General features: G+C 34.4%; 1 protein-coding gene across 5 annotated transcripts in view; it reads left to right on the top strand.

The window, feature by feature from the left end:
* PCDH7 (protocadherin 7) overlaps positions 1 to 26244 on the top strand; it is a 272817-nt gene that overhangs the window by 39053 nt on the left and 207520 nt on the right. For 3 of the 5 annotated variants that reach the window (XM_017744386.1, XM_017744382.1, XM_017744383.1), the window contains one exon: positions 12593 to 12652. The exons of the other annotated variants lie outside the window; for them this stretch is intronic. In XM_017744386.1, coding sequence (XP_017599875.1) covers positions 12593 to 12652 — 60 coding nt within the window. The remainder of the gene's footprint in view (positions 1 to 12592; positions 12653 to 26244) is intronic. 5 annotated transcript variants of the gene reach the window in all.

A 26244-nucleotide genomic window follows, 5' to 3' on the forward strand; every position in this document is an offset into this window, starting at 1 on the left:
CATCAATGGCTGTGTGGGTGATGATCTGGGTGGGAAAGAGCTGTCAAAAAATCTTGAAAATGAGGAGTAGAATTTAGAGCAGTGTGCACATGCAACTGTCCTTGTTCAGAAGGGGATGTCTAAATGACTTTGAACTTTATTTACTTCCTATGTTTGATTGAGTGAAATTTGAAAAAAATCATTTATTTACCTAGGACTATTTCCGTCTTAGTAAGAAACTTGGAATTGATTTTAAGTTGACACATTTTTCTCTGAAGTAATACAAAATCTTTGTCTAATAAATGTATACAGAGGCTTTGTGGCCCATCAGGGTGCCATGACATTCCAGTGTATTGATTCTGTGGTGTTAAAGGGTGACATATTTGGTGTTAACAGGCCATCAGAGTATTGGGATTTGAGCTGTACACAGTAAGAAGCACTGACTTTCCTGTAACATGACAGCTTTCTAAAGCAGTAGGAGTAATGTCAGTCTTACACAGTTCCTCATGTATAAACTTCAAACATTAATAAGATTTTTGTATAATTAAATTAATAAAATCAGAAAATATTATTAAAAGTCAGAAAATTGTAATATTTATTGTTCTTTAAGAGCCAACACCATTCTGCATTTTTTCATTGTAAAATTTCTAGGTATCCAGAATTTCAAATTCACTCTTGAAAAAAACTTTTTATTTTATACTGTGTAGTTTGTTTTTTTCCTTGTATTTTTTCTTCTGCAAAATGTAATCTGTAAAGATCTTAACATTTTTTTAGTGTAGTTTTTAGCAGCATACAGGGTTTGTTTGCATTTTGTGTAATATCTGTTCTCTTTTTACCGGAGGCTAAAGGGACCTAAGTGTAAAGTTGTTCCAGTTTTATGTTACCTTGCAGGGCATCAGATACTGACCAAAAGAGCCTGTGAACTAGAGAAGGTTAAAATTGAGCATCTTCTGGTTTTCTGTCTTTCAGATGAGGTGTGTTTTTTAGTTTTAATGACCTGGAATGCTTCTTTCTTTGGAAATAGCATTTTTTAATTTTTTTATTTTATAGCGTTGATTATAATTATTGTGAAAAAATAAAATCATCAAAGTCAAAAAAAGTGAGCTAATTCTATACGTCTTTGGAAATTAGTCAGATTTATGGTTTAAAAGAGTCTATAGGACTCAGATTCCAGGTGTTTATATATACCTTCTGTTTTGTGTTTGAATATGAGTTATCTTGCAAAGAAATGTAGAATGTATTTTATATCATATGTTTGCTCTGTTTTCTAACATAAGTATTTTGCTTAAGCAGATTTGCTAGGAAGTGACAGCTCTGAAAAATTGGACACAGTGGCTGCTGGAAGTATTTCAGTTCCCAGCAATCTAAATAGTGCAGAAGGGAGAAATGAAATATCACCATATTTTAAAGATGACAGTTTTGTCAAAGATTCCTTTTTTCTCCTAAAACAAATTGAGTAAAGCAAGTAGATCTAAAATGTCTGCACTCAATGAAGATGAAACACCTTTTTCTTTCCTTTTGTTTTTTTACTTCCCTCCTCTCTCTTTATAAGTGTAAGGTAGAACAATGACTTATTAAGTGTAAAACACACTGTGAGTAGCATAATTCTTCTGGTTTAATTGTTATCTTTAAATAGTTTTGAATTATAACAGGCTTTCATGAAACATAGTTACATGGAGACAGTCTATGTAAAATTTTGGTAAAATGAAACTGAAATGAAGTCTTATATTCTTCAGAATTGCATTTTGTAAATAACTTGAGAAGAATATTTTCATCAGATCTGGTTTTCTAAACATTCAGTTTCATGGGTTCCTGCTGCACTTCTGTGGAGCAAGAATCAGAAAGGTGAACTGGCCTGCTTGTTTCACTTGTTTTGAGTATTAGCAAGCATCTACAAAGACAGGTTTTATAAATACAGTCTTTAAAATAGGAGAGGGGGAAGATTTTATTGAGCATGGCTCTCCCCTTGAGCAGATATAAATGCTCATGATGAAATTCTCGTTCATCCAAGTAGCAGTGGGGTAAATGTCCAGTGTACGTTTCACTTCTGATCCTTTTAAATGTGGCATAAGACTTGCTGCAAGCGTACGTTCCCTTCACATTTAACTCAAAAGAGAAATAATTTGAGGAAAGGTTTTACTGATGTTTAAAGATCTGTTGAGGGTGGACCACACTATCCATAAAGTAAAAGTTAGCCCAGTGTGCTACCCAGAGTCTGTGCAGATACTGACAAGGAGACACCAGAGTTCATGCTGCTGCTGTTTTCTTCGTGTTCCACAGTGAATTGGTCTTATTTGGCAATCTGTTCCAACAAAGCTTAGTTATTGTATTATACTAAAGCCTATCAAGATGTTTTCCTTCTTTTTAGTCCCCTCTACAATATCACAAAATGAATTTGCATTATTTTAAATGTTGCAGATCCAAACAAAAGATCTACAGCCTTGGATTTCTCAAGTTCCTGCCTGATACACAGAAGGGACTTAAGTTATTTTTCATCCTACAAAGCAGAAGGTTTTTATGGACCTACACCATGTATTTGTTTGTTTCTAGGAAAGCCAGAAGTTGGAGTAAAGCACTAATGTATTTTCCCCCAGATACCTTACAGGAAGTCTTTAAGAAAATGACTTCAAAGGTCTCTCAATTCCTTGAAGAAGCTAAGCCATTATTTAGAAATTTCTCCAAAAAATTTATGTTTGTGGGCATCCAAAGGAGGACTCAAATTACAAGAACTAACTACTGAAAAGGCATCAGGAAAAAGGTTATGCAAATTTTAAGATGAAATCAGCTCTGGAGTTTTTCTATTCAAAGAAAGAGAGAGAGGCCTTTCATTTGTAAAATGTTCTATAGTGATGCAGAAAACCAATTAAAATATACATGAAGTATGCACTTGTTTTTACTTTCTGAAGCATCCTTCTATTTGAAATAGAAACCCCCACAAATAAATATCTAAAATCGTAACCTATTAGTCTTGGCTGGTGTACTCTGCTTGCCAGCCAGCCTAGGCACTGTTTCATTGGTGTACATCTGTCTCCTGAAACTTAACTGGAAAAATGTCTTTTGTTGTCCATCCCTTCTAAGATATGGGGCAGCCATTCTAACGTGTCTTACTCCTGAGTACTACAACTGGTAATATACTGAGTTGGGGCAGCCATGTAAGAATAAACTGGACTATTCTTCTGTAACTTACCTGGACAGAGAAAAGTCTTTTCTCTCTGCACATTAGATGTAATTTAACACAAAAGAAGTGGAGCTACTTTACTGGAAGAACATGCTTTTTAGTTTTTGATCAAATATGAGAAAAAACTCAACCCTAAACACTGAACTAAACCAGTTTATAGCGTTAATTTAGTATTCCCATGTGCAAATTCTGTAAATAAATTGACCATGAGGAATTTATGAACAAAAGGATTAGTAGTCACCTTATATCTGTAAATGTGTTAACTATGCTATGTTCAAATCACCAGAGTGCAATCTAACGTGAGGTAATTTAACTGATGTCATAAATATTTGAATGCAACATTTGTTGCTTTCCACTGTTCAGATACTTTTGCATGTGAAATATTAGCATGACAGTCTAATATTGGTATGTGACATTATTTCACATATATAACCGTTGTCAAATATAGTTTAATTTTGTTCATTTTAGGTTTAATTTAGAAGAGTGTCTAATAAATTAAAGGTCACATCAATAACTGGTTTTTTTTCTTATTTTTTCTTCATTCTACATCATATATTAAAGCTAAAAGTAACTTTCTCTGTTTCTGTTAACAAAAAGTGAATAGAGAAATAAAGCAATTATTTGCAAAATGTAAAAAAAATCCCACTTAGATAATTTGACAGACTTTAATTAAACCAATCTACCATACTGTACTCATAAGCCACAGTGTAATACAAGCCCTTATTTGTTAGGAAACACCATATTTCTCCTTGATAAAGGACTTCAAAAGTTGCAAGTAATTTAGAAGCATGGAATTTATGTTTCCTTTGAAAGGGAGGACATAGATACAAAAAAACCCCTTCTTGCTTTGAACTTAATTTTAAGAAAGTGAACAGTTGACAATACAGATGGGTTTATGGTATTGTTACAACAATTTAGTGTTTTGCCTACATATAACACAGCGTCTAAGAATAGCTCTATTCTTTATAAACTTAGTTAATCATTGTGATGCTTCCATAACATAAGTGGTTATTTAGATGAATGTACAGACTAACCGAGAACTTGTACCTTTTATAATCTTTTTGATTGCAACAGGGAGGTACACTTAAGAGGGATTCTGGAAGCCTAATTTTATGTTTTGCTTACTGAACAACACTCTCCTTTAATGTTGCTTTTTGAATCTGTGTTTTACACCATGTTTTCTGTGATCTGTTCAAACAGTGGGTTCAACCTATGCCTATTGTGACATTTCAAATGGCTGGCACACTGGTAAAAGGGCTTTCTTTCATCTTCTGACATTTTCTTCTTGTTTTTTTTTTTTTTGTTTGTTTGTTTGGTTTTCTTACTGCAACATCCCTACCAGGATCACTACCTACTCACTGTGATCAGTGAGTTTTCTAGGTGATAGTGATATCTACTTGTACTTTGTAATTTGATCTAAAGGCTGGTAGGTCTGTTATTTCCTGCCTAAGGATCCTGTATAAAACAGTTAAACCAACTTCCCTTCATCTTTCACTATCCCTGCTTTCCATAAATTTTTCTTTCAATTTTGGGTGCTCTGTAAGCCTCTACCTTTAGAGCCCTACTGTGCCTTTGGCATAATTGTCTTTGCTGCCTGATGGGGGGAGTTTTATTCACCCAGGTCTCTGCTTCACGCATGCATTAGTGCATTTTGACTAGAGAGGAGAATAAATGCCCCTCTCAGCCAAGGGCAAGCAGGGGGGCTGAGGAGTGGTAGTGGGGCAAAAGAAGCCCCTGAAGCCTGTTGTACCCCAGGTAGAGTAGGAGTGTCTGTGTTGAACAGGGATTACTGGCCCAGTGTCTCCAAAGGTCTGAAGTGTACAGCTTTCCTGTGGAGTCTGTTGTGCCCATGAGATGAAAAGTAATACTTTCCTTACCAAAGTAAGCAATAAATGCATAACTTGCTATTTCTACCGCATCGCAGAGGTCTGTTTTAAATATATCTATAAAGTATTTAATTCCTTGAGTAATGCTTCTACCTCTCATGAACATTTCACTAGAAGTCCTTCCTGGCCTTGTACATGCAAATGGAAACCTTAGTAAGCAACAAATTTAATCGACAGATACCATTCCATGTAGATTATACATTAGGCAATGATTTAAAAAAATCTCCTTTAAAACAACCAGATATTAATGCCTCTAAAAATTAAAATTACATAAAAACTCCCATATTTGTCATTTACCTCAGGCCTTTTATACATTAGACACTGAAGTCTTGCCATTCTTAATTTTTTTTCTGTCTTGGTGAGTACAGTATGATGGCTAGAGAAATTATAAATAAATACAATACTATGTTTGAAGTGACAAAGGATCATTAATAGAGAACACAGACATTTTGCCTCTAGGCAGATTAATTCTGGGACTTGGAAAAGTACTTTCCCTGTTCAATCAATACAGTTTATTCTCTTCAGCATTGGCCTTCAGTAGTAGGGGTAGGCAATGATTTCACATACACTGACAGGAGGAAAGCGGGGAAGTTGATATAGAAATATTCTTCATACTTATCTATGAAGTAAAATAGCTCAAATTCCTTCTCAGAGCCTCAGATGCACAGCTGTTTATTCCATGTAGATGCATGAGAAGATTTTTTTTTTTTTTTTTTTGGATGGAATTAAAAGATCAAGAAATTGCAATGAATTGGAAAAAGAGGGAGACGGGAAGTCAGATAATCAGAGAGATGTACATTATAGGGGTGTGGTCATTATCAGGATTAAGTGCTGACAAATGTAGACTGAGGTGGACATTAAAGGGATGATTAAAAGAAAACTTTATTAAGCTATAAGAGCAAGGGAGAGAATCAGGACGATTTTTACACTTAGAAGTGAAAGGTAATGTAGATGTGACAGTGATATACATGGGAGGCAAAAGCTGGAAGTGTCTGAGATAAAAGCAAAACCAGGAGTCTGATGTATTTAAGTCAAGTAGGACCAGATAGGTGTCACCACAGAATTCTGAGTGATATAGAGCAAAGCATGTAATGTCTTCTTTTAAATAAATCTGTTAGGGAAAAAAAAAAGGTACTGTTTCGTTGGAGAATAGCAAATAAAGTATTTATATTTAAGTAGTGGGGAAGATGGAAAAGAAGTGATAAAGGTCTGAAAGTGTGACCTCATCTTTTATCAAACAGTAGAGCAGAGATTATATGAAAAAAAATTAAGTTACTGACATAAAGAATGAGGGAAGATAGGATGGAAATTGAAAATGCCTTTACTGAAAGGAGTTTATACAAACCAATCTGATAACTTTCTTTGAAAAGATAACCAATTTTCTAGACAAAGAAAATTTAGTCATCTCCTTGGACTTCAGCCATCGGTTGATACTGTGCCACCTGGGAAATTATCTGTGCACCTGAGGAAGATAGGTACTGCTAAAGGAGTAAAAAAAAATGTAAGAAATTCACTTAAATGAGATGACAATTGGTGTTCTTGCAAAGGTAAGCATCATGAAAAGTTACTTGAGTCAAGCATCAGTCTCAAGAACATTTTTGCTTTATATTTTAAAGCAAAATTAGTGCAAATGTAATAAGGAGACTTGATTGTGAAACAAATATGATAAACATAATGAATTTGTGTGAGAATTAGGCTGTCTAGCTGAAGGACTAGAAAACATTCTAGATTTTAGGAGTTAAAACTTAAAACAAGACCAAGTTGTAAATTCAGGTAGGAAATAATGACATGGGGGCAGTAGAAAAAGAGAAGAATTTAATATATTAGGCAGAGTTACTAGGACCACTAGTGTAACACAAGCAAATTTATTTCTGCAACATAAGGCTGCATCAATTTGGTTGCTGCTGTGAGAGAAACAGACATAGTCATGTCATTTGAGAAGTCATTCATGAAACTTCCTCTGAGAAATTGTTCTGTTATTCTACTCAACCATTTTCAGGAACAATTAAGCTTACTTTTAGACATTCAGAAAAAGCTGTTTAATAACCATGGAATATAGACCTAGCTGAGCAAGAGAAGACTAAAAGGACTTTGCTTATTCAGACTTAAGGCTCTGAGAGACATGTTGTGGCAGGCTAAAACTGGATGGCAGAAGTTGTTACTGTCCTCAAGGCATGAATACTTGAACCTCCTTTGAATCACTTTGTGAACTACTGCTTTGTATATTAGGGTAAAGCAAAACTGGAATTCTTTTACTTTAATACACCCAGCTGAAGACTGCAATAGTAGATGAGTTCATAGGCATGCCATAAAACCCTGCCCTGAGGGCTTTAGTGCCCATCAGAAGGGTGGAGCAGATGAGGGTGGTAACTGTTCCTGCTGTCTGGTTTTAAATCACTGCTAGGTTTACCTCAGAGCCTTAAGAGAGTAAGTGGGGAGAGGAGATGTGATTGGTCTTCATAAATATACTGGGAATAAATATCAGCAAAACGTATTAAAGAACAATATTGTCACAATAGGAAATATGTACCACTCTATGTTAATTTAGAAACTGAAAAAATAAAATATTTCAACTCTCTGAGATTGAGGTGACATAAAAATATCTTGATAGTTTTGAAATGGAACTTCATCAGTTTAGAATAATAGAATCATACAGATATTTTCCTTCCAGTAGGTTTGTGTATTTCTAAGAAAAGGGACAAAGAAACAACAGCAAAAAAATATGGGCCATACTTTTAATGCCTTAGTTCCTTAATGATGGATTAAACTGTTAGTAGCATTATCTACACTGAGATCAAGCTTTGTTCTGTAAGCTGTTTAAGGAGCAGCACAAACTTCTCCATGTGAGGTTTGCAGCATCAGAGGCATCTAAGGATATCAGTACTTATGCTTCTGTTTTTCCATGAACCTTTCCTTTTCTTGACATGGCAGTATTGCTCAGTTTTTAAGGAGGTCCAGAGTTTTTCTGGCTTGATTGTAATAAATAACTTAAATAGGTATCACTCTTATCATTACAGTGCTTTTTAATGCAGTACATCAATAGGGCAAGGTGACAGAATTTTGATAAATGTATTACATAAGTTGAAGGCAAACCATATGGAAGTTTGCATTACTGAGGCTTTTTAGGTAGATTAATACTATGTTATTCCACTCTGTGCTTTCAAAATACTGTTAGCAAGTTATATTTCTGAATATGGTCTACCTGGCATAAGTCAGTGCATACATACTGAAGATAAAACAATAAAATCTTTATAGTGGATTGTAATGAAGACAGTTCTGTGCTTCATCAATGGCAAGTCATTCTAGTAAATAGCATTCAATATGCAATTTTTTTAATATTGCACTGCTTCTGTGAGAGTGGATTAGAGAGTTAAATGGGATATTTTATATTTTGATTTTCATTCCTACCTACTACTAATAGAAGGTATATGTTTATTATTAGTTTACAAGCTTTTGGGTTTTTTTAGAAAGAACTGCTTCCTAAACACTTAAGTGGATGTGATTTTTTTAAAAAATTCTATGTTATAAATTCTTTAGTTTGTGGGGATGAATTAATTACTTTCAGGTCAATGGCATGTACACAGTTCTTCCATCTAAAAAAATTCTATGTTATAAATTCTTTAGTCTTTCAGGTCAATGGCATGTACACAGTTCTTCCATCTGTAACCACTGGCTTTGTGAGCCAGCAGTCCTCTAGTGTTTAACATCAAGAGTGGTCGATACGTTACCATATTATTGCAAAGTGTGACTATGAAAATAACATAAGTGGTGGAATTTGACAGATTCCTAAATGTTCAAAATTCATTTATAAGCATAGTGTGAGAAGGAAATCAATAACCCAGAGAGTTTGTAAAGATAATGAATGATAGATGTTTATTTTATCAATTTTATGCTTGCAATGATGGGTTAAAAGGATAATTTGTTTTGTGTTGTTTTGGTAAGAACTAAAAGTATTAGTTTGGATAGACTTGATTTACCTAACATGCAGGAGTCAGAAGTAGTCAGAGAATAAAAATATGATAAATTTAATTTAAATGAGGTTAGATGAGAATACAGTCATGTTAAACTGTGTGCTAACTCTAGGTGTGTTACTCTTTAAAGCTTTCTTTAACTTTTTTTTTAAAAAACTTTCATTTGCAGGATTATTAAATTTTTATATTAACTTAGACCATATCTATAACAAAAATTTTAACTATCAAAATCTATGCATCCTTTTCTTTTCACATGTAGAAATCCTCATTAATTTCTTATTCAGAAATAACTGTTCTTGAGTACCATTTTGCCTATTTTTTGCCCAGTATGTGGCCTTTACTTGTGTATACAAATGGCACAACATAAAGATAGTGAATGTTTCATTTACTGATTAATTTTCTTTTGTTTATTTAAGAATATGAGAATTACCTTTCCTTATGCTAGATGTACATTCTAAGGAAATATATTCAACACACTTTCTATAGTTCTGCATATCCTATTTTGATTTCTGCCACAAACTGAAAACGAAGTTACATGTGTATAAGAAGTTTAAAAATAAGTTAGGAGTATCTTGTGAAATGTAACAGGAAATCTATGGAGATATATTTTTATCTGGCATTTGCTGTGGTGGGCAAAGATGAGTGTGTTGTGCCTTTCAGTTCCGTTTAAGGATGTTGCAGAAACTTGTGTCACATTTTTAGTCATGTGCACACATCAATCAGATGAATATATAATATATATTGCAATCATAACATATTTACAGACAGAGATATAGTTCTAAGAATAAAGTGAAATGAGTGGCCATAAAACCCCACAATAAAATGGTACTTGCAGAAGTTAATAATTCTAAGTTTGTAGCAATATGTTGTCTGTGATCATCTACACTCTGTTAAAGTGTGACTTCTCACTTATTGAATGAAAAACAATTGCAGTAATAGCAAATATATGTCACTAATACTAAAAGGTTGGTTTCCAATGGCAATAAATATGTAAGTTAAGGAAAAAGGAGAAACAGAAATAAAGATCCTTGAATAAATATGGGGTTGTTTTGCAATAATATTTATGTACTACAGCATTGAAATTCCGGAAGCAATTTCCCATTGAAATATTCATGCAATAGAATTGTTACCTATCAAGAAATTATGTGAAACTATACCCATGATAAGCAGAAAGTGGACTCAGTAAGTATTAAGAAACTTCCAGGCCTGTATTTTAGTATTATGGACTGGGTTAGTGGAGAGCTGCAAGCATCTTGCTCATGAAAACTGAGGTAGTGACTTCCAATTCTTCATTTAACTCTGGCATATGTCCATTTTTGTGCAAGAAAATGGGAGAAGGAACAAGAAAATAATATCAATTTCCTGGAAATTAGCAAGATTCCTCAACTGCTGTAAAGAAGTGGGGACAACAGCACCTAAATTAACAGGAACTTGAGGAGAAAAGATAATTTTCTAATTATTTTCTGTCAATCATTATATATGGACACATCTACACTAATGACACAGAGCATGAGAATGTGTTTTGGGTGTGAACTTCTCTTCAGTCTATGTTTGGAGTCCTGTACATATTTCTGAGCACCAGTGAGCATTTTGAAGCATTGATTTGTTCCAGTGTTGTCCTTAGATTGTCACGTAGTGTGTAGCACTTGCGGTGCAGGTGCAAGGCCTTCCATCAGTTTGCTCTCTATGCCTGCATAGAGTGTGCCAAAGATTGGCAGGTGATGCAGACTTCGTTGCTTGTTAAGATGTAATGTAGAGAGGCACAACAAATTGCACTGTCGTCCTTCCCTTCATATGCTGCATCAGGTGTACTGCAGGTAAGAGAGACACACACACTGATACTTCCATGATTGCTTGAGATTTAATAATGTAATATATTGCATTTGTGATAAAAAAGATTCAACATTTTGTCTAGTATGTGCCAGGTAATTTGTTTTGCTTGTTTTAGCTTTTCTCTCGCTATTTATGATTTGATTTGTCAGCTGAAAAAAATAGTATGGGTATCTGTCATACAAGAAAGCTCTTATTGTAGAAGGGATACGTCACATCTATGAACTTTTTTGACCTCAGAACACGTATCTTGGAGAAAGATATTTAAAATAAATGTTAACATATCTCTGTTAATTGCATACTGGACAAGTCTACTATTCCAGTGAATGTACTCTCCTTAAAGTTAGCAAAACTTAATTTTTATATTAATTTAAATAACTGTTAAGTTAGGAATTTTGAGGTACTTAATGAACTTAAATGAAAGGTAGAGATTGATAAAAATAGATCGGTAGATAGAAAGATAGATACATTACCTGTATTTTTATTGAATGTTTTGGCCTATTTAGTGTTTTTGCTGTTTTGTCAAGTTAAGCCAGTGTAAATTGAACAAAGAGGTTTGTATATAATTTGATTGGTGATGATGAAGAATTTTACTGAGGTGTAAATATATTTCTTCTGCAACCAAAGCAGAATGTTTTGCTTGGTTGTCCCAGATGGCTTCCTATAAGAAGAACATATTTAGATTGAGGAGCAGACGTTATTATTTGAGGACATTTGGGAGTCTTTTATGGATTATGTTCATAGAGTAAAAGATGCTTTATAGACATGCTTGACATTGCTATCCTATGTTTGTGTAATTTGGTTTTAAATTTGCATATGTGTAACAGATTAGAAGAAATGATTCATTAAAATAAGGATGTAGTAGTCAGTGATGTAAAATAAATATAAATTATTAATAATTCAATGGTACTGGAAAAGCTGAAAAGACTGATGAATGCCAACAAAATGTGTTATGTAACCAGCAACAATGGGTTAATATTTTTCTGTGTGGATGACTCAATTCTGAGTGATATTTTAAGTGCTGTTTTTGAAGAATATTTTGGATAGAACCCTTCACTGTTTATCACTAGGTGTGCATGTCTTTAGTGTCTCATTTCCTTCACAAACATATTAATCAAAGTGATTCAAAGGAAGAAGGTTCTCCCCTAGTTCTGCATTTTCTTTATGTCTACCTTAGAGCAAGATAGTTGATACCTGGCATTTTGAAGAATGTAGACGTCCACAGAATTGTCATTGTATACTCTATGTTGCCCTCCAACTCTGGCTTGCTCACTAAAAAGGAAAGAGGAGTTGCCTGTTTGTTTTCTTGTAAAATTCCTATTCTTTGCTTCTTTCCACTCTCTGTACTGCACTATTTATCCCATCATTTGATGGAGAAGAGTTATGCTCATCACTGATACCTGAGACATCTGTATTATTTTTTCCTCTGTCTTCAATAACTATGTTTAAGAAAAGGAAGAATGTATAAATCACTCCAATTTGTCTATAACCTAAAACCAGCTTGTTTCTGGGCATATCTCACTTAATTCCTTCTTTTTCTTAAGAAATATGAAACAGATTTCATATTGTGTGAAACAGACAGTTCTGTCTTCACTGCCAAAATAGTTATTTTATGGAATATGTTTGGACCTAAGGCAGAGAAGAGAAATTTTTTGCTCACTAGTAAGATCCATGGTAGAGGATTAAGTTAGCCAAACCTGCTCACATCCCGGTAAGCAGACATATATATATTTCTGTATTTTTTGTAGGTGGATACAGTGCAGACTACGCAGCACCCTGGCCACATTGAGGAATCATGTAAAATGAATGTATGTGATCGTAAGTGAATTATTTATGAAATGACACTCCAACTCTAAGGGATGTTGGATCACAAAATCCATGAACTCTCTTTACTCTTATGTTAAGAAATTGATTCCCAGGGGGCAGGGTTACTGCTGAACTAAGTGGACCTTTAAAGCAAAGCTATTAGAAAAAAAAAACCCAAACATGATAAATCATGAAAAAAACCTCTGAAAACAAGAGACTCAGATTACTTTTTGGATACGCTTGGAGTGATATTAAATGGAGTAAAGAATTCAAAACAGGGAAAAAAATGGTACATGAGAAAGGTTTGGTAAGCAGAACTGATCGTAAGTAGAGGAAGAGGATCAAATACCATCTAATTCAGGCATATGAATAGGATGAAAAAACTCACCATTTTCTTCTTTGTTCCATCTTTGAAAAGACTGAAATTTGATTAGATTATTTGTTGAATTAGTAACTGGGAGATGAGTGTGAACAAGATTGAATTTTCAGTGTTTGAATCAATGAAGTATTTGTGGTTTGCTGAAAAAAAAACAATAAACCAATCCTGATGACATGCTAGATAAACAAAGAAAAAAAATTATACCTCAGAACTGAAATTCTGGAAATTCAGAAAGAGTCTTAGTATTTGAAAATCTTTGTCCTGCTTGGGGACATGAGAGAGAGTGTGGAAGAGGATTCAAGGCAAGCAGAATTCGATCCTTCAGATTTCGCTGAGAAAAATGGCTCTACAAGGAAATTGAGGTAGATACAAAGAAACAAAATCAGGATAAATGACTATCAGCATATAGGGAAATCAACAGTCACTCACATGATACACGTACAGTTTGGTTTCTCAAGACAACTGAATTCACTTGGCTAGAGCACTCCAGACTAGAATAATTTTATCAAGGCTTGTAGAGCTGCCAGTATCAAAACCATATATATAGAAATTCTCTGACTCTGCAGTCACTACTGAGTTACATGCATCACAAAAAAACAAAGACTAGAGTGCCAACTCCAATTTTATATATATATATATATATGTACACACACCAATTTTTATATTCATTTTATATAAGTATTTGAATATGACACCATATATCAGTTTATGATTTAGAGAAAGGCTGAATGTTTTCCCCTAAATAATTTATTTAGTCATATTGTTCATCATAAGAAACAACAAAAGAGGATATTTGAAGTATTAATAATTTTTCATAAAGCTCTTTTTCTTAGGAATGAAGCATAACTTCAGCCCATTAAAGTTTGTGATGTAAATCTGGTATAACTGCATGAGAAAACTACATTATATTTGTAACACGACTGTATACTGTGGCTTGCCTTCATAGTACGGCTTCTCAACTGTATGAACAACAATGCTGAAAAATACTTTTTCTCTCCTGCTTGTGATGTGTTTATGCCTGAGTTAACTCACCCTTTGCGTTCATCTGTTTATTCAAAACAGATAGTCTGCCACTTTTTTCCACTTGGAGTAATTAGTTCTGAGTGGAGGAATTTATGATACAGTAGGGGCTTTGACCTCTTTATTGCACTGAGATATATTATCAAACTTCAAAGTCAATAGGCTGCTACCATATCGATTTTGTTTTCTGTGAACAAAATCAATGAGCAAAATTAAAATAAAAAAAATCAATTCTTTCATTTTTGAATTGATTCAGGTTTTCTACATGTACATTGTTTATTTAACCTTGATTGTTAGTCTGGAACTTTAGTAATTCTGCATAAAAGAACTTATAGAAATTAATAAAATACACAAAGAAAGAAAATTACAGTTAAGACATACAGGAATGAGAAGGAAAAAGATGCAAAAGAGATTTAAAAAGCACAGTTTTCTATTGTAATGTATTTTTTAGGAATATCAGTGAACTATAAAGATTGGTACAAATAACATTGTCAAAAAAAATCAGCAAAGAGGTTGTTTCTTTTGGATTTTCTATCCCTTTTCTTTAGTTCAACTCATGCTTGGAAATGGTATATGAAACACCTGCAGTCTATGGACCATATTTTGTGCGTTCAGAGCATTTGCAAATCTTACTTAAAGATGAGGAAGAAAAAAGAAAAAAACACCAAAATATTTAACATATAACATTTTGCAGAAATAAATGCATTAAGTATGCAAATATGTTTTGTGAAATTTTCAGCCTTTTTCTGAATATAGACATTATTTTAGAAAAGAAATTTAACCTGGAATGTGTAAAGGCAATGTTAAGGACCTCTGGTCAGATTCTTATCTCAAATATAGCAGTTTTATTTCAATAAAATTATTATTCAACAGGAAATTAAATTAAAATTGTGTCTTCTGTGTTCTTGCCATTTCATTCTTCTGTATTTAATTTTTTGGTCAGAAGCAGTTGTGAAGAAAGACTCCTTAAAAAAAAATTTGTGCAACTACTGTAATTTTCACATTTCAGAGAGTTTAGCAGTCAAGCAATTTGTATGGAATAAAAGCACTTTTATATTGCCTCCTGCTACAGTACCAGTGGGGAAAGGGCAGCAAAACAGTGGGAGATCAAATGAGGAGTTTTTTCTTCTGTGACATCAACTTGCAAGACACTGGGAGCTTCAGAATTGCAAGTGGTAATATAGCTTTTATGATTTATTTCTTTCCTCTTTGCCTCCTACGGCTGCTTCATTGTTGGGCAGTGTCTTTTTTTATGTCAGAATGGGGGACTGAAAGATATTTGTTAGAAGTGACATTCTACTTTCTGTTTGCCATTGTCCTTCTTGGATTAGAGAAAAAAAAATACATCCATACGACTCTCATTTTCGTATCTTCTAGGAAGAGGTTAAGTCAGAGCTTTTAAAGCCAAATCTGAATTGCCTTACACATATGACCAGGCCAAATATACCCAGAGATTGTTTGTATAAGTAAAGACCACTCTTTTTTCAGTATCTCTTTATTTTCATTTGTTTTATACAAGAACACAAAAGAGCAAGATATATCAGTAGAAAACTATGAGGGAAGTTGTAATATAAAATTTTTCTAGCTAGTTACAAAACAAGTTATATAAATTATTAGTAGGAATATTATATGAAGTGGAAACCAGTGGAAAAGGGAGCTGTATAGCCCAAGATCTTTTTTTCTCATCTTAATGGTTCTCCTGGTGAATGTGTACTGTCACAATTTGTAGAGGCACTCTCAACAATGCCAACTGCAATTGTACATATAAATGGAGAAGTAGATATGGTCTTCGCAGTAGTACTCAGCTTGCTAAACTGTCTGTCAAACCTAGACTAAAGGATTAAATTAAGTAAACTTTCACCACCCAGACCACACTTTAGTCTCAGGGTGAACAATACAATTCAATTCAAGTAAACTGTTTTTGCAAAGGCTCATAAACATTTTAACACCTTCACCTGAGATTTCTCAAGCTGATAAAAAAACTCTGTCTCTATTCTTCCTGCAAGCTTCATTTAGGGCCATAAACACAGAGTCTTGGATTTACCCACTCGTCATTTAAAAAGTCAGGATAATCCATGCTTTAACCTATTACTCATTTTACTCCTTGAGAGTCATTCAATAGATTGAATTTTGCTGAGCTAATAAAAGATATCTTTTTACTCTCAAATGCACTGGCTATATTTAAATTTCCAATGTATACTTAATTATGCATTCTTACAAACTCAATATTATCTCCCTCTTCATTGGGGAAAAATTAAGCTATTTTGCTTGTAGACATAATATTTGACTTTCGACATTTCTTTTAGGGAAAACTACAAATATGTCAAGTGCTGTTCCATCTTCTATGTCGTTCTCAATATTTTACAACAGTCTGCATTAAGAGCAAATATGAAGAATGTGACAAATGTTTTAAATCCTTTCTATCACCATGAACATGCCTACAATTTCATTGTTTAGCATTAAGCTCTTTTTTTTTTTTGTTAGAATGTGCTCCTGAAATACCAAGAAGCCACAATTGAATTACTATTCTCCATCATACCCCAATAGATTACTACTTGGGCAGTGAGTTTTCTTTTGATCTTTAGTTCCTAGAAATGGCATCTATCACAGGAAACCAGTTTGTTGCCCTTTCTAAGGAATTTATGGCACTTATCAGGAAAAAAAGAAAAGGTTTGTTATGACCCCTGGCAGTCACCACAGAGCCCTCAATATTGCTCAGTGGTGGAATTCAAGAAAGGCATTAATGTTTCTACATTTAGTTTAAAATTAATTTTTATTCAAATCAGATTAGTTTTCACATTTAAACAGTCTTAGTTTATGCCAGTAATACTATTTTGAGTAGCAAGTGTCAACCAAGCCAATTTTCAAAAAAAATTCAATTATTTATTATTTATACATATAAATACGCTACTTTTTTATATATTATCTATGAGAAATATGACAGAGGAAAATGTTCTACAGGACTTTAGTAAACTAATTATGCTCTATAGCCTATCTTATCAGGCTTAATTATCTATTTATGTTATATTTTGCAGAGTTTTTATTCAGGAAAGCAGGATTTTCAATTGGCTTTCGACACAAAATAGCCCTTCTTTAAACTGTGAAACTGTGTGCTGACAATTGTTGTTTCTGCATAAAAGGTATCATTTCTCCAATATTCTTTAGAGCAATTTTTTTAAGCAAATATGAGCAAAAGAGTATATAAACTAATTAACCTCAGAAGAAGTGTGGGCATAATTCTATATCATAAATGTCCATCTGCTTTTCCTTTTTATTCTTAGAAGAAGGATTATTTTCTTCTGCTATCCAGCCCTGTACTGTGAGAATGGTAAAAGCATACAGGGAGTAAAGACAACTCTAGCCAGTCTCAGCTTTCACCTCTAAGAAGGGAGTTAGCATGTAAACAGTTACACATGCATAATTTTAAAAGGTGAATCAGGATTATTGCAAAATTTGGCATCTCACCTACCTGCATCGTGTCACACTTAGTAGGAAGTAGGCATTTTGGGGCCCCTTTCATTCAGCCTAAGTTGTTTTTCTAATATTTAGGATGAAACCTTTTTTCGTGTCTCTTGACCTGAGTCTACAGAGAGACTTAATCTCAGAGGAATTTTATATGTGTTCAAGCTCAAAACCTTTCTGCATCTAATGTCAGTTAACATGGAACACATTTAAGTAGAAATGTCTCATCACACTTGGTTTGTTTTAGCATATATCTAATGGTAGAAGACAGTTTGTGTATTTGACTTTACTAACATCACAACACCATTTCTATGGAGGGGAAGAAAATCAGTCTAGCTGTAGAAGGGCTAGAAACCAGAAAATCAGTCTCTGTTCCTAGATCTGCCTCTAGTACCCACTTCTTTTGGGCTACACCTGTGAAAAGGATAATTTTCATTGTCTCAGTCAGAGAAAATTCTTTGATGCATTTTGTTTTGTGAATTACCTACAAGGTGTAGTTATGAGATCCATAGAAATGTCTGTAAAAAGTAGTATCATATTGTAGAAATGCTTCATGTCTTCCATTTCACTGAAGATGGGAGAACTGTTTTTCAGAGCAAATCCTTCTTTTGCTTAACAGCTATGAACTGCCTCCTGGCCAAATTATTTGAAACAGATATTAATTTTCATCATTATGTATATGGGACAGTTACATATATCTATACTTCAGTGCACTTTTGTCAAAGAATGCTTTAGATTTAACCATGCTGCAATTAAGGAAAAAAAAATTACAGGTTGCATTTTTTTTCCTAAAAAATCATGTTAAGTAAGCAAATGAAACAATATTTTTGGTTTTGAATATAGATAGCATATCTGGTTTTATACAAGTATTTCACATCTGTGAAGTGTGAATATATTGACATGGTTAGTGGGTAAAGTCTTTCAATGAATTGGAGAAAAGACATGGAAATAACAAATTCAATAGTATTGTGAAACCATTGATTATATACTCAGTGCTGGCAGTGACACAACGATACATGAGCTTTGTCCTGAGAAGCTTATGTTATAAAGAAAAAACTAGACAAGCTGCGGGAGACTCAGTGTTTTTCTTGTTGCCTTCATCCTGCTTCCATCCCTCATTTTGAAATACTCCCTGTGGAGGGCATTAAAAAGTTGTGAATTGAAGCTCCAGGGAGCCTGAAAGAAGCAGCTATAAGCAGTGTTGTGGAATACAAAGGGTAGACTTCCTGATGCAATTAGTCAGGTGTTTCCTATGCATGATAAAGAGTTTATAGTGCAATGAAGATGGTGAAAGGAGAATGCAAATAGTACAGTTACATGTGTCTGTAAAGTTTATGTCATGTCATGACATCATGTCATGCTCACCTTGTGTTTCCGACACTTAGAAGCACGTGAATTCTGAGCATCTTGCAGTGATAAGGAGTTGATAATTTCTGGTTTCCTGTTGAGTTCAGTTTTTGATCTTTCAAGGAAGATCAGTTTGAATATTTTTATGAATCTGACCATAGTTCTTGAGCAAAGCTTGTGCCTTTCTCATGTACGGACATTGGATCATTCCTGAAGAGCTTGAAGGGTAGCAGAGAGCTAAACCAAATAAAATCCCTTGAAGCAGCCTCTAGTATTCCTTTATTTTTGTTACATTGATGGTGTTAATTTCTAGCATTAATATTGAAATAATGAAAAGGCAAAGACATAGGGGCAATACTAATAAACTGTTTTTTAATTTTCAATCTCCCACTTAAAAAGTAAATTTAATTTTTAAATATAGCATTGGATTTTTAATATAACACAATTTCATATTGTGTTGTGGAGCACTTCCATGCAGCCTTCTGCACTTTGCTTTGAATCATTCTCACTGAAATTAGAACTGTCAGTGAGAAGCACCAGACAGATTTTGATTTCACTCAAAAAGTTATTTTGGATAAGATAACTTTTGAAAAATATAAACTGTTTTTATACAGGTTGTTAGGGTGTTTTTTATATTAATTTTTTGTTGCTCTGATTGAGTTTGTGGCTTATTGTAATACATTTCAAGGTAAAAAGTGCTTTCAGAAAAATAGGATTTATAACTATGGGAGGTCAGACAGTAATGTCAGGATTTCTGCTTCACAGAATTCATTGCTGTAAGTAATTGTAGAAGATGATACATTAGCAAGTCTTGAAACAAGACAGAAGATTTTTGAACTGCTATTTAGTCCATTAACTTTCTACAATCCCCTTGATATTTTTTTTCAGATTTCTGCTTATATATAAAACATACAAACAATAGGACATATTCCTGTCTTGTTGCCTACTTCAGTAAAGGCTGCATTTATACCATGAGCTGCATTAATTTCAAATGAATAATCTGTTTACTACATTGAACTAGGAACTGGGAATTCGGGAACTTGTTCATGACACTGACCTGCTACCCTGGGATGAAAGAAATCACCTTAGATTTCTGTGCCTTGACGGTCTGGTGTATTAAATACATATAGGACAGCTTACATTACAGGACATGATGAGAATTGCTTAAGTAAATTCTACCCATGGTATGTGAGTGTCAATGGGATTTTACTGATTTATGCCCTAATATAAAGTTTAGGTAAAGTCTTCATCTACACATGTACAGCATTTTTGCATGTTGAAGATAAAAAATTAGAATCATGAGGTCTGGCATAATAACTTCAGCTTTGTCATTTTCAGAATAATAATTTTTCCCCCTCTTAATATGATGGGGAAAAAAAGGCAGAGAATTGTCCCTTAAAATGTAACCTTTACATTTTTTGCATAATTTATTGTAAATATGATAAAACATGTCTCTTATAGTGCATCGACTCTGCTGGATTTCTCATATTCTGGCTGTGTTGAACTGCACCAGGAGAGAACTATAATAACTATTATAGTTCATGTAGGAAACAGTGCTGAATTTTCAAAAATATTTCCTATTACTTCCTCCAGTGATTAACTCTTTGAAACAATATGGCCCTTAAGTGTCAGTACCAGACAGATGTACAGATGGTTATCCACATCTTGCAGTAACCTGTGTGAGTTTAGTCAGGTGTCAGGTGGGAAGATTCTGGACATCTGTATCATCTCCCTGGCTTGTGCATGTGCCACTCAGGGCCTGTACAGATGCACTAGCTGCTTCCCTACATGCCATAACCAGGAAAGATAAGGCAATTGGAATTCTTGTCCCCAGACATGGATATCAATGGTTGGAACTTAAGACTGGATTCATAACTCACTGTGTACACTTCATGATTTTTGCACATCAACAGATTTTATGTTGCACATATCTAATACCTCAGTTTACATATCAAACATTCATAATACTTTGCAGTAGTGCATTTTAGGACAGAATATAAATATGACAAATCTCTTTTTTTAGGAAAAAATAGAGTGAATAACGTTATCTAAGAAGTACTACTATTTAAAAAAATGGAAGATCAAATTATCACTAAATCTTTTGATACTTAGTTCTGCAATCCATTGAAGTTCTGCTGAAGAGATTTGTACTTTGTGGATGGAATGGCTGCCAATCATTCTTCCCTCATCTATTATCTTATTCAAATTAATACTGGTAAGCTTGAAAAATCATAAGTAGCTTTAGCCATTCTGTAATCTGCTTTTAATAGGAACAGGAATGGAATATAGCCCATATGGTAACCTGGATGATCTGTCTTGAATTATTTCTGGGATAAGATCAAGTACATACCTGAGTTTTGGTTACATACCCAATCTCAAATTATTTTCATTAAAAAATAAAATCTCCTTTAAATACACTTAGACTGAGGCCATCTGTTAATTTCATAAACCCTAGAGCCTCATCCTAAGTTTTTATACTGAATAAACCTTTCCTACACTATCTTACCATGGAGGTCATAACATCAGAGGAGGCAGTTGTGATATGAGCTTGGAGTGCGACATACTGGAATGAAAGGATGAAGGGCACTTGACTTCTAAAAGATTTCTGACTCAAGAAAGTAAAAGGAAAATATGAGTCAGTGACTTCAAGAGGGTTTGAATCAGGTTTTTGTGTGGTAAACTGTCAAATTGTCTGATGTTATATATGACTAGTTGAGGATAAACAGTGTGCTACTTCGTAGTAAAGACTTTTCCAAGTAATGGTATCAAGCTATAATAGAATAATAAAACACTTTGTATTTTTACCAAGTGATGTGTTTCTGCTAATTGAAAGAGTAGGTAATTTTAGAGAGACAGAAAAAAGGTAATTTAAAAAAAAAATGCAATATTAATTTAAAACTCTGGGGGTTTCAGACTTGTGTTTGAAGCAATAGTTCTATGTTCCTATTTCTGAGATAGTCATTAAGAAGAATATACAGCAGAGGAGTCATAATTTTGACTTCCCTTTATAATTATGGATCCGTATCTGTATTACCCTGTCAAGAGACTAGTACAGCTGCTTAAAAAGAAGCCTTGCTTCAGCAGTGAAAAAGCAGCACATCCTTTTTTAAAGCTAAGAGCAAGCATGCAAATCCTAAAATGATTTATCACCAGGATGGTGTGGGGCACTTCTAAAACAGAGGGTTCCAATCAAGCTGTGTGAAGTCTGCAGTGATACGAGGGACAGCTTTTCTGATTGTCAGAAGGTGCTATGGGCTAGAAGTTTGCTTCTGCATTTCAATGGCAATGTGAAGTGCTGTGAAAACATGGAGTCTTAATATGTGTAAAAGTTCCTCATATTTTTTTTCCATGTAGACTTCAGCCAGTTTAAAATACAAGAAGAAATTACATTTCCTTAAACTTTTATTAAAGTTGGTGGATTTCCCAAAGATATTGCTACCTGTCACTGAGAGCTATTGCTGAGACAATTGTTTATTGTGGTGTAACAATAGCATCACATTCCTTAGAGTAATATGTGAGAATTGGATAACATAATGGACTTCCAGGGCCTTTGTGAAACACCCTTTTTTTTTTCTGATTTTGTATTAAATAAGTACCAGCCTGTGTTTGTGGGTTAATATATGCATACCATTTGGAATGTACTTAGTGACATTATGTAATTCACAGATGTTTTATTATTCATAGTACTGTTCATTCATAGCTCTCTGTAGTCACTCTTGTGCAAAAAATCTAATGAGGGAGAGTTTGTGTGTATTTTGCTGGTCCTTTAGTCTTGTCAAATTCTCATTCACTCAATTCACAGAGGGATGTGGTACCCTTTACTGCATTTTGACTCATAGAGTGGAAAGGAATAAAAATATGGATTCCTCATAATTTGTGTATCTTTATTTCCCATTGTAAAAATACAGGGTAGGATGCAAAAAATCCCAGGATCTTATCTTTCCACTGTATTTGGATTGTGCTGCAATTTATCCCTTTGAGAGGAGGTGGTTAGTATAAGTATTAGATAAGAGTTTTATATACACTTTTCACAAGCATAAATGAAATCACACTGTTACAGACAGAAGTGAACTAAAGAAAAACAAGAAAGCTCCTCTGTTTGTGTTTTTGTTGTCTTAAATCATATTAGAAAAGCTTTCTCCAGCTGGTTTACCAATTCACTTTCCTTGATTTCATCATCTGATCTGCACCATGATCAGCACCAGACCACTAGCTGATGAAAGAGAAAGTCATTGTTACTGATTGCAGTGGCATTTGTCATTTTCTATTATTAAAAAAAACCACAGTGTCTCAGAGCAGTAGTTTTACTGAAAAAATAATAAATCATAAGAATTAAATGATCTTCAAAAATCCTTATGGGAATCAGAATTTTTATTCAAAAATCCTTACTGGAATCAGAATTTTTATTCAAAATTTTGATACCTTTTTTTTTAAACCTCTTTCTTTGTTTTCTTATGAGTTATCCCTTTTATTCCTGTGCCTAATGCATTCTTCATCACATATTTTTGAGCCAGCTTTTATCTTTATCCCTGCTTGGTTGGACTTTTTGGACTGTATAAACAATTAAACCCTTTAAGTGTTTTTTTTCTATCACCTTATTTATCATTATTTTATTGCATGTTATGTTATCATTTTAATTATTACCATGAAATATAGTAATTCACTTGGTAAAAAGTTTATTCTCACTTAAACATTCAGTTCTTTAGATTTATCTTGTGGGTTTTTTACATACAGTGGCAAGTTCTTGGAATAGTGTTTTCTCCTTTTTTTCCTGTTTCTCCATGGGGAATTATTCTTCCCTGGGAATGCTTTTGGTGAAAATTGAATCTCACTGTGTTTAAGTACCCTGGTGTGCAGGTCTGTCATCTCTGACTACCTGCCTTTGTGGAAAAGACAGGTGTGGTCCTAGTAGCTTAGCCTATCTCTGACTAATGTCTTGCAGGAAAAACAAAGCAATTTGCAATGTTCCAGCTTTCTTTGTTGGGCTAGTAGTAGCCTTGCCTTTGCAGAGTCTGGGATCAGTATTAGGAAAGTAAATAGATGGAATAACAAATCTGACAGTTTTGTAAATGCAGTACTTTTCCACTTTAAGTGTTTTGAAACTATGCTTTTGATTTATTTAATATTCAGTCATTCACTTTGGAGTTCTATTCATTTCACTGCAGAAAATACACATGTAAAGCCCTTTAGAGCAAAACAAAAGCTGCAGTCAAAATGCTGATTAGGAGAGTGCTGAAAAACCCAAGGAACACAAAGACTAGTGTAAAATCCGAGGCAGAGATGGAAAAGTTGAACTTTCTGTCACATTTAAGAAGAGTTAGTGCAAAAAGCTATTAGGTTTTTTTAATCACCTGTATCTACTGAATTTTATTAATGTGAAATATGCTCCTGAAAACATCTTCTCTGCTACTATTCTAGTTTCCCATGACTGTGTTAGTGATTGACAAACTGCAGTCTTCATGTTGGATGAAGGTACAAAACTTGGTATTCAGAGCTGTGTCATATTTGTAGAATTTTCTAGTACAACTTTTCTAATAGTTTTCTAATAGGATAGTTGGGTCCAAAACCCCTCTCTGAAGTCTAGCAGTGGACCATGTTTAAAATTTTTAGGATGTTCCTGCTTGCTGAATAGAAGGGGCAGAAAATATAAAGCATGCACTGTTCATTTTGCTTCAACTTGAAAAATTTATGTAATATCAAATGAAGGATATTTTGGCAATATAGCTTACATAAGGTCCCCCAAATGGTGAAAAAAGCCTCTTTGGGAGCCCCAGTGGATATCTCAGAACTCCTTCTGCAAGCAGGCAATACAATTAATTCTAATTATGTGCTCTGCTTCAGTTTTTGGTTGACTTTGTGAAGAGTAATGGATTAAGTTTTTTAATGAATTTATTTCTAAACTTGAGGAGCAAACAAAAATATTTGATTAACGCCTATTATAAACCAGGAAATATTTCAAAAAATATATCTGTTCATTGAGAACACTGGTATTTTCTAGCCTTTTAGTTCATTCCCCCTCATGTCAGAGTTAGAAACTGAATGGATGTTGCTAATCTTACTCAGGCAGATTGATACCATCTTCACACTGTGCAAGGGTACCAAGAAAATTTCCAGTCATGGAGATCATATTATCATACACAGGAGCAACACAGGAATTATATTCTGTCTCTGGTTCTTTGTCAGCATGATAGCAGTTCCCAGATTTAGGTCTGATGAATATAAATGGACAAGAATATGTATTCTACACAATGTATAAAGCAAAATGCCCAGGGCAAACTAGCTTCTGTTTGATTTTATGTGGAAGAAAATATAAAAAGCAGCAGTTAGCTTCTGCCTGTGTTTGTCCCTCTAGAGTTTCTTCTTCATTCGCGAAGATCACCTATTGGAGACAGCTTGGTATTTTTCAATTTTTGCTTTTATATATGTAGAGAACCCTGCAAGGAAGGAATACAATGGAGAAGGATGAGACAGCTGATATCTTGAAACAGGGCTGCTCACTGTAATGCCAAAGGAAGATAGGTGGAAAAATACAAATAATGAACAGAGCTACAGAGTTCTGTAAAAGGAATAATTTTTGTCATGTGTAAATAGGTTCCAGTTACAGAATCACAGAATAGTTAGGGTTGTGAGGGACCTCTGGGGATCACAGGGTTACTTAGAGCATGTGACACAGGAATGTGTCCAGGTGGGTTTTGAATGTCTCCAGAGAGGGAGACTCCATGACCTCCATGTGCAGCCTGTTCCAGTACTCTGCCACCCTCAGTGTAAAGGAGTTCTTCCTCATGTTGAGATGGAATTTCTTGTGTTTTAGTTTATGGCCATTGCTCCTTGTCCTGTCACTGGCACCACTGAAAATTCTGGCACCATCCTTTTGATATTCAATTTAAAAATATTTTTGTGTTTTGATGAGGTCCCCTCTCAGTCTTCTCTAGACTAAACAGGCACAGTTCCTGCAGTCTCTTCTCACTGGAGAGATGCTCCAGACCCCTCACCAACTTTCTGGCCTCTGCTGGACCCTCACCAGTAGCAATTTGTCTTTCTTGGACTGTGGAGACCAGAACCGAACACAATACTCCAGATGTAGCCTGTAGGGCAGAGTAGAGGGGGAGGATCATCTCCCTAGGCCTGCTGGCCACACTTTTCCTAATGCACCCCAGGATATTATTGGCTCTCCTGGCTGCAATGGCATTGCCAGCTCATTATCAACTTGTCATCCACCAAGACTCTTGGGTTGTTCTCTGCAGAGCTGCTCTTTAGTGGGTCATCCCCTAACCTCTGCTGGTACTCAGGGTTATTCATCCCCTGGCTCAGCACCTTATGCTTGCTTTTGTTGAACTTCATTAACTTTCTCTCCACTCAACTCTCCAGCCTTTCAAGGTCCTGCTG

This window comes from Corvus brachyrhynchos, unplaced genomic scaffold (genome assembly GCF_000691975.1).
Source record: "Corvus brachyrhynchos isolate BGI_N302 unplaced genomic scaffold, ASM69197v1 scaffold17, whole genome shotgun sequence".
In the NCBI taxonomy this organism is placed as follows: Eukaryota; Metazoa; Chordata; class Aves; order Passeriformes; family Corvidae; genus Corvus; species Corvus brachyrhynchos.